General features: G+C 46.8%; 5 protein-coding genes across 5 annotated transcripts; 2 read left to right on the top strand and 3 right to left on the bottom strand.

Moving 5' to 3' along the window:
• Positions 1 to 104: 104 nt before the first annotated feature.
• Positions 105 to 3,187, bottom strand: SPPG_03416 (uncharacterized protein; the record flags this gene model as incomplete). Its single annotated transcript, XM_016751684.1, has 12 exons — positions 105 to 332; positions 394 to 472; positions 529 to 629; positions 686 to 1,310; positions 1,375 to 1,528; positions 1,587 to 1,669; positions 1,727 to 2,072; positions 2,136 to 2,420; positions 2,483 to 2,683; positions 2,744 to 2,825; positions 2,884 to 2,996; positions 3,061 to 3,187. The coding sequence occupies 12 exons, from the start codon at positions 3,185 to 3,187 to the stop codon at positions 105 to 107; spliced, it is 2,424 nt and encodes an 807-aa protein (XP_016609657.1).
• Positions 3,188 to 3,547: 360 nt separating this feature from the next.
• Positions 3,548 to 7,260, top strand: SPPG_03415 (uncharacterized protein). The gene is made up of 15 exons (XM_016751683.1): positions 3,548 to 3,681; positions 3,764 to 3,876; positions 3,951 to 4,165; positions 4,234 to 4,367; positions 4,434 to 4,669; positions 4,735 to 4,971; positions 5,043 to 5,197; positions 5,252 to 5,460; positions 5,523 to 5,691; positions 5,752 to 6,080; positions 6,154 to 6,243; positions 6,301 to 6,458; positions 6,536 to 6,651; positions 6,711 to 6,888; positions 6,948 to 7,260. The coding sequence occupies exons 1-15, from the start codon at positions 3,589 to 3,591 to the stop codon at positions 7,168 to 7,170; spliced, it is 2,655 nt and encodes an 884-aa protein (XP_016609656.1). The 5' UTR covers positions 3,548 to 3,588; the 3' UTR covers positions 7,171 to 7,260.
• On the bottom strand, positions 7,157 to 8,412 carry SPPG_03414 (uncharacterized protein). Its single transcript, XM_016751682.1, has 4 exons — positions 7,975 to 8,412; positions 7,805 to 7,909; positions 7,578 to 7,721; positions 7,157 to 7,496 (listed from the first exon to the last, which is right to left on the bottom strand). The coding sequence occupies exons 1-4, from the start codon at positions 8,320 to 8,322 to the stop codon at positions 7,395 to 7,397; spliced, it is 699 nt and encodes a 232-aa protein (XP_016609655.1). The 5' UTR covers positions 8,323 to 8,412; the 3' UTR covers positions 7,157 to 7,394.
• A 29-nt stretch (positions 8,413 to 8,441) lies between these two features.
• Positions 8,442 to 9,631, top strand: SPPG_03413 (translation initiation factor IF-3). The gene has a single exon (XM_016751681.1). It carries the CDS (start codon positions 8,488 to 8,490, stop codon positions 9,340 to 9,342), a length of 855 nt encoding a protein of 284 aa, XP_016609654.1. The 5' UTR covers positions 8,442 to 8,487; the 3' UTR covers positions 9,343 to 9,631.
• On the bottom strand, positions 9,571 to 11,731 carry SPPG_03412 (uncharacterized protein). Its single transcript, XM_016751680.1, has 9 exons — positions 11,582 to 11,731; positions 11,430 to 11,511; positions 11,104 to 11,359; positions 10,906 to 11,044; positions 10,760 to 10,834; positions 10,573 to 10,695; positions 10,167 to 10,505; positions 9,876 to 10,098; positions 9,571 to 9,808 (listed from the first exon to the last, which is right to left on the bottom strand). Exons 1-9 carry the CDS (start codon positions 11,702 to 11,704, stop codon positions 9,714 to 9,716), a joined length of 1,455 nt encoding a protein of 484 aa, XP_016609653.1. The 5' UTR covers positions 11,705 to 11,731; the 3' UTR covers positions 9,571 to 9,713.
• Positions 11,732 to 11,827: the final 96 nt, after the last annotated feature.

Genomic DNA, 11,827 nt, shown 5'->3' with positions numbered 1-11,827 from the left:
GGTCGCTTGTCCTTATTCTCATCAATATATAGCAGATCTCTGAGAAATACGCCACTGTAAAAATATCCCAATTAGCGCAGGATGCGATGATAGATAGAGGTTGATTATACCCACAGGTAAGGGATACAGGGGAGATCACTCCGGCGAAGTGTTTGCCGATAAATTGCAAATGATCGTTCAGAGCTCATGAGCTTCTCCAGCGCTTGGTAATTGCGGTAAGATTGTCGGTTCTGCAGCAATTTTCGTGTCTGTCGAAGTCGCAGTACGGCAGCACTATTGACTCCAGCCAGAACAGCCATGAGGGTATTATAATTATTGCTGTTGCGCAAAATCTGTGACCTCTGAATTTTAGTCGCAGTTCTCCGCCCCGGTGCCGGAATGAAAAAGACTAACCTGTGCAATCTTCATAAATTTGCCCAAGACTTTTGCTCGTGTCTTTAATTTCTTTTGAACCAGAATGCGAGTAGTAACCCTACAGCGGAGTCAGCAATGGCCTAAGAATGTCTCCATGCGCACGTTGGTCCATACCACGCGGATATGAAGTTGAAATGACCGATACTGGCTGCTACTGACGGAGCATGTCGCCCTTTGGATTGCCGACTCCAAATGTGCTGGAGAAGATCTCGAGCCTATGGCCAGCAAATGAATATCCTGTTCGTTGCTTACAGCATGACGGCAAAGCTACCTTGATCCTCCTGAAAATTTCGCTCTCCAACACATTCAATTGCTGCGCTATGGCCTCGTTGTCAATCTCCAAGAAGGAAAGGCTTGGAAAAGGATGGTGCGGTACAGACTGCAATATGCCATCCGACGATCCCATGCTTGGAGGTTTCCGCCCCACACCAACCTCCGTTCCCTCGGAGACAGAGGATCTAGATGTGGAAGTAGATGCACCAGAACGACGACGTAATGCTCTGTCTGCTACTTCGCTGCTGCCGCTGCCAGTGCTAAAGATTGACCGTCGAAGTGACACCTCCACGCTAGCTGGTGCGGCACCCATGGAACCAAAGGAGAATGTCCGTGGCTGGGTATCTGGTCCGTCTTCAGGGTCGCCCGCCGAAGAGGTGTTCTGTTCAGTTTGAACATATTCTTCTTCATCATCAATGTCCGGAACGCCCCAATCAAACGCATCCTTTTCTTTATCGGAAGGCGGCTCTCTGAAAACCAGCCCACTCAGTCTTTGACAGATGGCTGCGTATGCCGGTCGGCTGGAAATTATCTCCAGAAAGACGTGCATTGTGAACCTCATTCTATCCGAGTGAAAGTCGCACCAGTACTCCGTACACCAATGTATCAAGACATTGCAAACACTGTAGACCGGACATTATAGTACGTTAGCCAAATACTAATTGAAATATACACGGAGGCACTTACCGTAGTTGCACAGCATTGATGGGGCTGCCTCTTTGATGTGCATTCTCATCCTTATCGTCAAATGTGTCAAATCTGTCCATGAGACGGTCCAGCAATTCACTTGGTCGTAAAAACTTCCGATAGAGCATCAGGAACACCTTCACAAACTCCATATCTGTGCCCAACCCGTCAGAAACAAACAAATCAACTCATAGGTAACATAGTGTACTTGCCATGAACATTGGGCGCTGTCAATCTCTCAATTAATTCCTCTAAGGTGAATCCCTGGCGTACGGAGCTGGTCGATGTTGTGCTACTGCAGCAGAGGTAAAATCAGCAAATACTTAAGCTGTAAGCGAACTAACACGCTCACCTCGCCTCTGATACTGGAACAGATAGATGTTTCCAATCCTTCGACCCATTAGACCCATACTCCTGATATGGTGCATCATCAATAGAGAAACCATCGCGGGTAACATCTAGTATATCAAGTCTACGGGACAGACGCCGGTACTGCTCGCCCGATAGCGAGCCTATCACACCTTGCATGCCGGAGGCAGCAGATGATATCGTATTCTGACTGAACGTGGAGGAAAGCGACGGCGAGAGCGATGTGCGGCGGTCGATAGAACTTGTGTCCTCCCCGGTGGAGACAGCCTCACTCGGTTGTTTATGAGCGAGAGGCCGAACGGCTCCTTTACCCTGATCAGACGCTTCGTCTACAGATATTTGAGCACAAAAGCTAGACGTCAAGGCAAAAGCGCAAGAGATCACCTACATACCTGTACCTACGGCTTTATCCTCTGGGTGGACCAAAGGCCCTTTCTTACGGATTGGTTCAGGTTGGTCATCTTCAGCGTCCTTTGAGGATCGAATCATGGGCATCGGGTAAACAAATCCCTCGTTCAATGAGGTGCTGGACGCACTGTCTCCGCTACTCGACAGCGCGGAGGACACTTGCGAGTTTCGGCGAATTACGGTAGACGTCGTTCGAAGCTCCCGCAGCTGAGACCGCAAGGAATCATACTTGATCTCGTCAAATTTAAAAGGGTTCGAATCTGTTCCATCTGCAGATGAGATGAGACAATCAGAGATTGTAACATACGTAATATTAGTAGATGCACTCCACCTGCAGACTTCAGCATTCGATCGGCCATGTTGGTCAATATGCCAACAATATTGTTCGGTACTTCCGTCTCGGGATTGGGCAACTCCGCAAAGTCGACATTGAACACTCCACTTAGTTTTACACCAAGATCGAAATCTACTTGTCGTTCCGTTCCTGGCGGGTTCCAGCCTACTAATGCCGTCGGCGCTTCCTTTCCAGTAGCTGAAGATAAATTATCAATTAAGAAGTTCCAGCAAATGAGAACTCCGACCATGACATTACCAAGAAGGTCAATAACGTTCAAGAAGGAAGCTCGATCAGAAACAGGATAGCACAGCAAGATTCCATTACAGTTGCTTATCGCCTATAAGGATATCAACAAGAGGTGCGTAGTGTGAGATTAAGTTGGTTGGATACATTACCTCAGGCCAAAAGGACGATTCGCCAACATTTTGGATTTCTCGTTCGTCCACGAAAACAAGCTTCAGAATACAATTTTGCCCATGCAAATCAATTTCTACGGATGGTGACGAGCCTGTCCAATTCAGAGTGTACAGCAATAAGCCTCTGCACCGTCATGACGTCTTTCATGCGCTTACCATCAGAGTTAGAAGTAGTGTTCGAAGCGTTCACAGGAGCTTTGACAGATGTGAAGAGATCGGATTCCAACACCGCAGGAGCGCCAATGACTCCCACACGGAATTCTCGAGTTAGGTTGGTCACCATAGCGGCTCTTGTCTCCCAAACAAAAAAACAAAACAACTGCAAAAACAAAAACACTAGGTCGTCGACGATTTCAATGCTTCATAAAAGGGGTGCTCATTTGCCGGCAATACGACCGTCCCTGATGAAAGCAAGAATATTGAGCAGCTGCCACCACATTAGCCAATACAAAAAGAAAACAATTACCCAAACGCTCTCAGTGAATTGCCTCTCCACAGCAGGGCATGTTAACAGTTCAAGGAGTCGGGGAAAGATTACGATCGACCTCCCAGAACGCGTCCCCCTACCTGTGGCGCAAACAAGTTGCCCAGCCAACAAGCATTGGTCCGAAATGCTGGACAATTCCGGCTCCGACCATCTATGGGACTTTCTGCCCATCTGTTAACGTTGGAAGCTTGCCCATCATGGCCGCTCAGGACGGACAGTTGCGCAATCTCGGTGCAGATGAATTATTCAACGAGCGAGTTCGTTTCTTTCGAGAATTCTTGGACGAAGATGTAAGTTTCGGAAGAGCACAAATTGAAAACCTGCATTTGTCGAACTCCATAAAGTGCTCCAATCTTATGCTTCTAAACCTAGTATGGTGAGAATGAGTATAAGGAAAGGATACGGAAGATGATAGCGGCCAAAGAGCGTCGCCTCATTGTCAATATCAACAGTTTGCGTCAGTACAACCGGGACTATGCTGAAGGGTAAGGACTCCTGCTGCACAATAAGTCCCCCACAGTTGGTGGCCAAGACGACTTAAATCGTAATGTCCATGTAGGCTTCTGCGGGCTCCTATGGACTATCTTCCACCCTTTGATAAAGCGTTACAGGATATTGTATCATCCCTCCAAAACCCGGCAAAAGATAACCTGGATGATGAATGCTTTTACATCGGCCTTGAGGGATCGTTTGGAGAATATCAGGTCAATCCGCGGAACGTAAGCTCCACGCACCTTGGAAAGATGGTTTCCATTGAAGGCATCATTACTCGGTGTGAGTACCTGGTAGGCACCTCCGTAAACACAACACATGCTTATTGCGCACGTTGTGGATTTCGACAGGTTCCCTTGTGCGACCAAAGGTTGCCCGCAGTGTTCACTATTGTGAAAAGACTCAACTATTTCATATGCGCGAATACCGGGATGGAACCAGTTTGGGAAATGCAATCCCAACGGGTTCTGTGTACCCAAAAGAGGTGCGTATTTCGGGATTTAAGTCTTTCAACTCTGATTATGTTAATCCCTTGTTAATGTACATTAAGGACGACTCAGGAAATCCCCTCACTACTGAATTTGGGTATTCCGCATATCGGGATTACCAGACCGTTAGTTTGCAAGAGATGCCGGAACGAGCACCTGCTGGACAGTTGCCGCGACCACTTGATGTTATCCTCGATGACGACCTTGCCGATCGTGTGAAACCGGGAGATAGAGTACAAATTGTTGGAGTATATCGGTCTTTGGGAAAGCACGCTGCTAGTGTATCGGCTATCTTCAGGTATTGTCGCAGATAGATTATTGAACGTCGAGATGTTAAGGCTAACGATATTCGTCAATTTACAGAACCGTCATTCTGGCAAACAACATTCGTCAGCTTGCGAAGGAAATTCAGCAGCCGACGATATCCGATGTGGATATCCAGGAGATCAAAAAGATCAGTCGCCGAGAGAACGTGTTCGATTTATTGGCGACATCACTTGCGCCTTCTATCTACGGTCATGATTACATCAAGAAGGCGATCCTTCTGCAGCTCCTTGGGGGTATCGAGAAGAATCTAGCCAATGGAACTCATCTTAGAGGGTAGGTCGGCGCAGATATGTGAGGACAATTCGGACCCTTTGGAGCTCACGCGCTGCCTACCGCGCATTCAGAGATATCAATATGCTGCTCATTGGTGATCCGTCCACTGCCAAATCCCAAATGCTGCGATTTGTGCTGAATATCGCCCCACTGGCGATTGCCACTACTGGTCGTGGATCGTCCGGTGTGGGTCTGACCGCGGCAGTAACACAAGACAAGGAAACTGGTAAGTTGCTAAAGGTTCAGCGCTGGCAAAATATGGCCCCTTACCAGTCTATAGGGGAACGAACACTCGAGGCTGGTGCAATGGTTTTAGCCGATCGGGGAATTGTCTGTATTGACGAATTTGATAAAATGAATGACATCGATCGCGTTGCTATTCACGAAGTCATGGAACAGCAAACAGTAACCATTGCGAAAGCTGGCATACATACGTCCCTAAATGCACGGTGTAGCGTTCTTGCCGCCGCTAATCCTGCCTATGGACATGTATGAAGCAGCCCACAAGTTGTTTGCTCATATAACTGAAACTAACCGTTATGTTATCATAGTATCTGGTCGAAAAGCCACCCCATGAGAACATCCTGCTGCCAGATTCTTTGCTGTCTCGTTTCGATTTGGTTTTCGTCGTATTGGATACCACCGACGATGAGCTAAATCGTATGATATCCGAACATGTTGGACGTGTCCATCGTTATATTCCACCAGGCCTTGAAGAAGGTGACTTACAGGATAGACTCATCGTGCAATGGACATATTATTCATCTAGGGTTTTTCCAGGTGTTCCGGTAAATGATATAACGTTGCAAGGATCTGCTGGCGCATTTGGCCTTCCTGGGGAGGAGGATGAGCGTCAGAAAACAGAAGTCTTCCAAAAATACAACAAGCTGCTGCACGTTGGCATACAGGGCGCTTCTGAAAATGGACGAAGCAGACGGCGGAAGGGTGCTGATAAAGTCGAGCTGTTGTCTATTGGCTTTTTGAAGAAATATCTTCATTATTCCAAATCGCGTATCAAGCCTGTGCTATCACAAGAAGCAGCAGACTTTATTGCCCATGAGTATGCGGAGCTGAGAGCGGCAAAGGAGGGTGAGGGTGATAAATATCGAGTACGTTGACCTGCAGACAATTATTACACTCGTTGGAGGGCTGCGATTGCAGGCTAACGCATGAACACGGCAGACTATGCCAATCACAGCTCGTACATTGGAAACACTGATCCGTCTCTCCACTGCACACGCGAAGGCAAGGTTGAGCCAACGAGTGGAGAAGGTAACGGCAATGGGAAGGCCGGCGTGTTATACTGTCGCGCTAACGCTCAATTCATAGGTGGATGCCGAATTGGCTGTGGAAGTTCTTAAGTTTGCATTGTACAAAGAAGTGAAATCGAAAAAGCGAAGCAAAAAGCCACGAACTGTACGGGAGAAGGAAGCATCAGATCCCAGCGACGACAGCGACAGCGATGCTAGTGATGGAGAGTACAAAAGGTTGGTACATCCAAGTCAATCCCGACCACTATTCTTGATGCAGCACCTTCGTCCTCATACCCTCTGGTGCTGAACAGTGGCAATGTAACTCCACGAAAGACGGCGCGAAGTGCCAAGAAGGCAGTGGAAGCAACTACAGCAAAAATGTCGGATCTCAATTTGACCGGCGGCGAAACATCTGAAAACGCTCATGGTTTGTTCATATTCTATTCGCCCAACTGACGTTCTCTAATTGCGCACGTTGCTGGATAGACCCCGAGCGCCAATCTGGCCGGTCAGCACGATCTTCTCGAAAGAGCATACCTGCTTCCTCTCAAGGAGCAATTTCTGACCTGCTGGAGATGGATGACGGTCAACCTTCTGCAATGGTGTTAGATGACGAGAGCATTGGAGCGAGTGGTAGCTCTGCATCGCCATTAGACCCCGAAAGGTAATGTGCACTCTTGTCTCACAGTTCGTCTAGAGTCAAAAGCTGAAATTCTCTTCCAGATTTGATCAATTCCGACAAGGTTTACACGCAATACGCCAAGCAATGGAAGTGAGCGGAGGTGACGGAACCGTTATGGTGCATGACATTGTGGAGCGCCTCAATGCGCGCCTGCCGGGTTCGCAACAGTTCGAAGTGGTGGAGGTGCAGGAAGCCCTGCGAACCATGTCCCAGCAGAACACAGTTTGGTATCAGGAGGAGCAAGAAACGGTTGTGTTTATCTAGTCTTTCTTTGTATAGATTTTAGACAGGGTATAGTCTGTCTTGTTCGTTTTATCCTTTATAATTAACGGTGGACCTCACTCATCATTTGCGTGTGCTCATTTGGTCCCAATTTGATTGACATCAATGACTTCATGGCTTGAACGCTCCGACCGCCCAATAGGCACTCAACTTAGGTATTTACATATCCCAACAAATGGGATAGGGAGGGCACCCGAGCCGGTCTGTTACATTAGTTCCGGTGGTGTCAGAAGCAACATATCCAATTCCTCCTTTACACGATTCTTGGCGACGAAGTCCAAGTCTTTCATCACAACCCCAATAATTTTCTTTAACAATGGTAAAGAAAAAAGATGTCATGTGTCAGGAATTGAAATCAGCCTGTGCAAACGAACGCAATTACTTGGCACCTTGATTTTCCCATCAATCTTCATAACTGCATCGATAAATGCTTGATTTCGGCATGCCTCGCTATTTTCGGTAAACTTGCTGTAGGCAAGAGTGAGAACCTCGAACAGTCCCAACACCGTCGGCACATGATCGATATCAAACGGCTGGAATTAACCAATGTGCAGGGGCGCGCGAAGATGTGAGTTCATGGCCCGGACAATAAGTACATCAAGATTCTTGGCCATACCAGGTGTGGGGTATCCATATAAGTGTACACACCAGCATCTGGAGGCTGACTGGTTTGATCGCCAGTAGACCCACCTCGCGGTGTTTTCCCCGAAAAGATACGTTTCTAGTGGTGAGAATACCTTGGATCTTCAGTGTAAGAAGGACTCAAGAAGATTCTTCTAGTCGTACCAGGTTGCGACGGCTGTCATTATCGCTATTCTCATACTCGGATACGAGTTGACTGAACGCTCGCACGAAATCCGTCGAGCTCGGAATACCAAGAATAGTTCCAATACTATAACCCAGATGAAACCACTTTGTAACTCTTTTTTTCACTTTAGCCTTCTCCTCATGGTGCATGGTAACGAGCATGTCGTTGGAGATGATGACCGTGCTCAAGAAGTGCGAATTCCCTTCGTGCATTTTGATAATATACTGGAAAGTTCCAATTCGCTTCTTGACAAAGTCTCGGAGAGTTTCAAACGAGACATGCGTTGTCGGCAAACCGTCAATGAGCTGGTCCAGAGCTAACTCCATGCTGGCCCATCCTTCCTTAACGCTAAATCCGCTCGTCCAAGGTCTTTCTGCAAAGTGCCAATATTGGTCTACAGTACTCCAAAACACCAGTACGCGTCCGCCTGCCAATACACTATCCTAAGCCACAAGCTTCTACCTCTGTCACTGACCACAATTCCAATCCAAATGAATGCAAGATCATGCCGCTGCGTGTGGTTCCGCATGTTGAGGCCAGCGGTACATAGACAGACGTTATGTGTGCAATTAAGAGCCCCTCCATCTCGACCGTTTGCGGTTTCTAGTCCTGCATTCCTGGCGAAACCATCCTCTAAAACCGCACCAGCTCTCCAGAATCGAGATATCCCCTACCCAACCGTTACCGTTATATCCGCTGCTAGCGAAAACCTTGGAGCGCATCCGCTGTCAAAAGCGCTCACATTATATGACAATACAACCCATGATTTAGTTCTAGTGAACAACCGGACAGATCCCCCAGTCTGCCGAATCATTGCTCGCGAAAATGCTACGCCAAAATCTTCAACTTTCGTAAAACCGCCCAAGAATGAGAAAATCCCTCAGACGACGGTCGAAGTTCTTTCTGAAGAGAATGAAAGCTTAGGCACCCACTCGCTAGAAAAAGCCCTGACGCTTTTCAACCGCCGTACTCATGACCTTCTGCTGATATCCCCAGACAAAAACCCACCGATTTGTCGTATCGTATCTCACGAAGTTCAAAAGAAAGCTAAAGCTGAAGCACGTGGAGTCAAACGACCAAAAGACGGAAAATCTAATACCGCAAAGGAGCTTGAAGTCGGATCCAGTATCTCGCCACACGATCTGAATATTAAGTTGACAAAAGCTCGGCAACTGCTGGAGGACAAGTATCGGGTTCGCTTCACAATTGTTGATAAGCGGAATAGGAAGAGTGAGGCTGTGTTGAAGCATGTTTCGGATGCCCTGCAGTCGTGTGCGCAGATGGTCGGTCAGCCAACGAGCCACGATCGAAAGCTGGTGGCGACCTTTGTCAGCAACAAAAAGTGAGACATAAAGATATATAGTCACATATTTATCAAGGAATAAGGGTGTTTGTTTGTCATCGAATATATTGGTCGTATGTGGCCTTCCGTGTTGTTACCATATCGCTTAAGAACCGCGGTTGGCAAAAGATGATCTGCAGCTATCCATGGGGCCTCGTAGACACGGCAGCGTTTTTCACAAACACTACTGAGACGTCCCATTCCGCAAACAGCAAATAGACTGACATCAGAATTATATGGTGACTTGCCCTTAATGTATTCTACAAACATCAACAAAGAGGACGTACGCTGCGAGCCAATACACATATTTATATCTTGGTGGTAATTACCTGAACTCATGCGACGAGCCGAGCACTTGGGGATACCTAGTCTTATTCAATACAGGACCAGTCTCTGTCGTTGATGTGCAGCTTCTACATAGGTAATATTGAGATGGCTGTGGGGATGCGATAGGGCAGCATTGGTTCGTCCTAAAAACCCACGAATGACCGTCAATTTGGATCACAGTGTTCTTGCATTTGTAGAGTCCAATCGTACCATTGACCACGACCAGTGGATTAGCGTGATCGAGCACCGTTTCATTTACGCTGATACCGTCGAGGTATTGCTTGAGAATATTGCGGAGGTGTTCGTTTTCCTCTTGCAACTGTCCTCTTTGCTTCTCCAGGGCAAGACGATCCAGACTAACTTTGTTATACCGTTTATGAAACTGCTCCATTGCTGCAAACTCTTTCGGGAATTCAAGTGCCGTCGCTGATTCCTACAAATAGCTTAATCTTTCAGCAAATGCTTTCATGAGAAGAAGTCAAAATGAACCTGGACACATACTTCGGCGATCCCTTGTAACTGTACTCCTTCTTTCCAGGTTTCTCGATAGAAGGGCTGAACCTTTTCTTCTTCCGTTTCCAGCTTCCTATTCATCTCCGCCAGCCTAATGATTTTTTCAGCTCTCTCAATTTTGCTTTCCAAGTCTTTAATCACTCGGTTGCTGACAATAGTCAACTCCGTCAGCTTCCGGCGCTCTTCCTCCCGGAAGGAATTCATTTTGCGCTTCAAAGATTGAAAATGTGACTGAATTGCCTCCTTCTCTTCACGGAGAGCCCGATTTCGTTCTTCATACTCTTTCGAGTTGTTTGTTAGCTTCGTTTTAAGATGGACAATGGTCTCCTGTATCAAAAAGACGTATGACAATTTGTATTGCTGCATAGTGCGTACAATTCAAGCTTAAGTCAACCTGCAGCTTAACAAGCTTTCGCATCTGCTGCTCAATCTCCTTGGCGTTTTTTTGATCCTTCTGTTTCAAATCCTCAAACTGCTTCTTCCTTTCTTCGGTGGACGTGTTGTATTGGTTCAGCGCCTACACAAATTGATACTACTATTAGGTTGCGCCAGTGTGATCTGGGAGATTAGAGAAAACTTACTGCCTGAAACTGTCGCCACAAGTCTTCGACGGTGCCTTCAAGCTGGATACGTAGCGCATGTTTTTCCTCTAAATTCTACGGTCAAGCCAATAGTCTTGTAAGTCGTTCATGGTGTAGACTAATGAAACTGTTTGTGCGAAAGAAACCTTGTTCTTCACATCATCTCTCATACTAGAGTACTCGTGCTTGGCATCCGCTTCGGTGTCTTGAAATTCTTGTTCCATTCTTGTCATGATTCCCAGAATATCTGCTTTTTCCTTCACATGTCCTGTCTGCAATTTCATTCTGGCTCGAGGTAAGCTCGCTGTTCATAGTCATTCTGGATACACGTCAATATAATATACCTCTCTGCATTGAATTCGGTTTCAAGTATTCCCAAGTCATTCTCAAACTGACTCTGCAAGGTTTGCAGTCTCGCCGACTGCAATTCGATAAGGGTATCAACGTTTATACAGTGTGCTTGCAGAGCTGTTGCAAACTGGTCTTCAGCCTCTGCAACATCCTTCGCGAGGGTCTCAATTGAAGCGTTCTTCCTGTCGAGGTGTCGCTCATGAATCTGTTTCAGAACTTCGATCTGCTGTGCAAGATCCCTAGCCTTTGCTGCGCTCATATGAAATAATGGCCATTCACTGTACACTCTTCCAGAGGATGCAAGCAGCACTTAGCGTACCTGCTTTCATTATTTCCCTCCATCTATTTTGGATCTTGAGGTTATTAAGGTGGGCATTCTTCTCCTCCAGACCTTGTCTCTCCTAGAGTAAATAAAATATATCTTTAAGCTTTCTTTGTCCTGCGTCTTACCAAACGACTCGAATAAACTACCTTTGCTTTATCCTTGATATCCTGCAAATATCTCCGTCTGCTCTCCTCATCCTTTAACTGATATTCCCCTTTTGATGACTTATCTCCGCCTTTCTTTCCCTTCTTTCCTTTCTTTGGTGGCATCTTGAACTCTTAAGTTGTGAATTGCAATTCCTTTGTCTATGTTTATTAGCGCACACAGTCGGGAAGAACAGTCCGTGTGCTGACCAAGCATATCACATGACCCATCCAATGTCAATTCGATCG

The sequence above is a fragment of the Spizellomyces punctatus genome (assembly GCF_000182565.1).
Source record: "Spizellomyces punctatus DAOM BR117 chromosome Unknown supercont1.5, whole genome shotgun sequence".
In the NCBI taxonomy this organism is placed as follows: domain Eukaryota; kingdom Fungi; phylum Chytridiomycota; class Chytridiomycetes; order Spizellomycetales; family Spizellomycetaceae; genus Spizellomyces; species Spizellomyces punctatus.
This window is presented reverse-complemented; position numbering and strand designations above follow the sequence as displayed.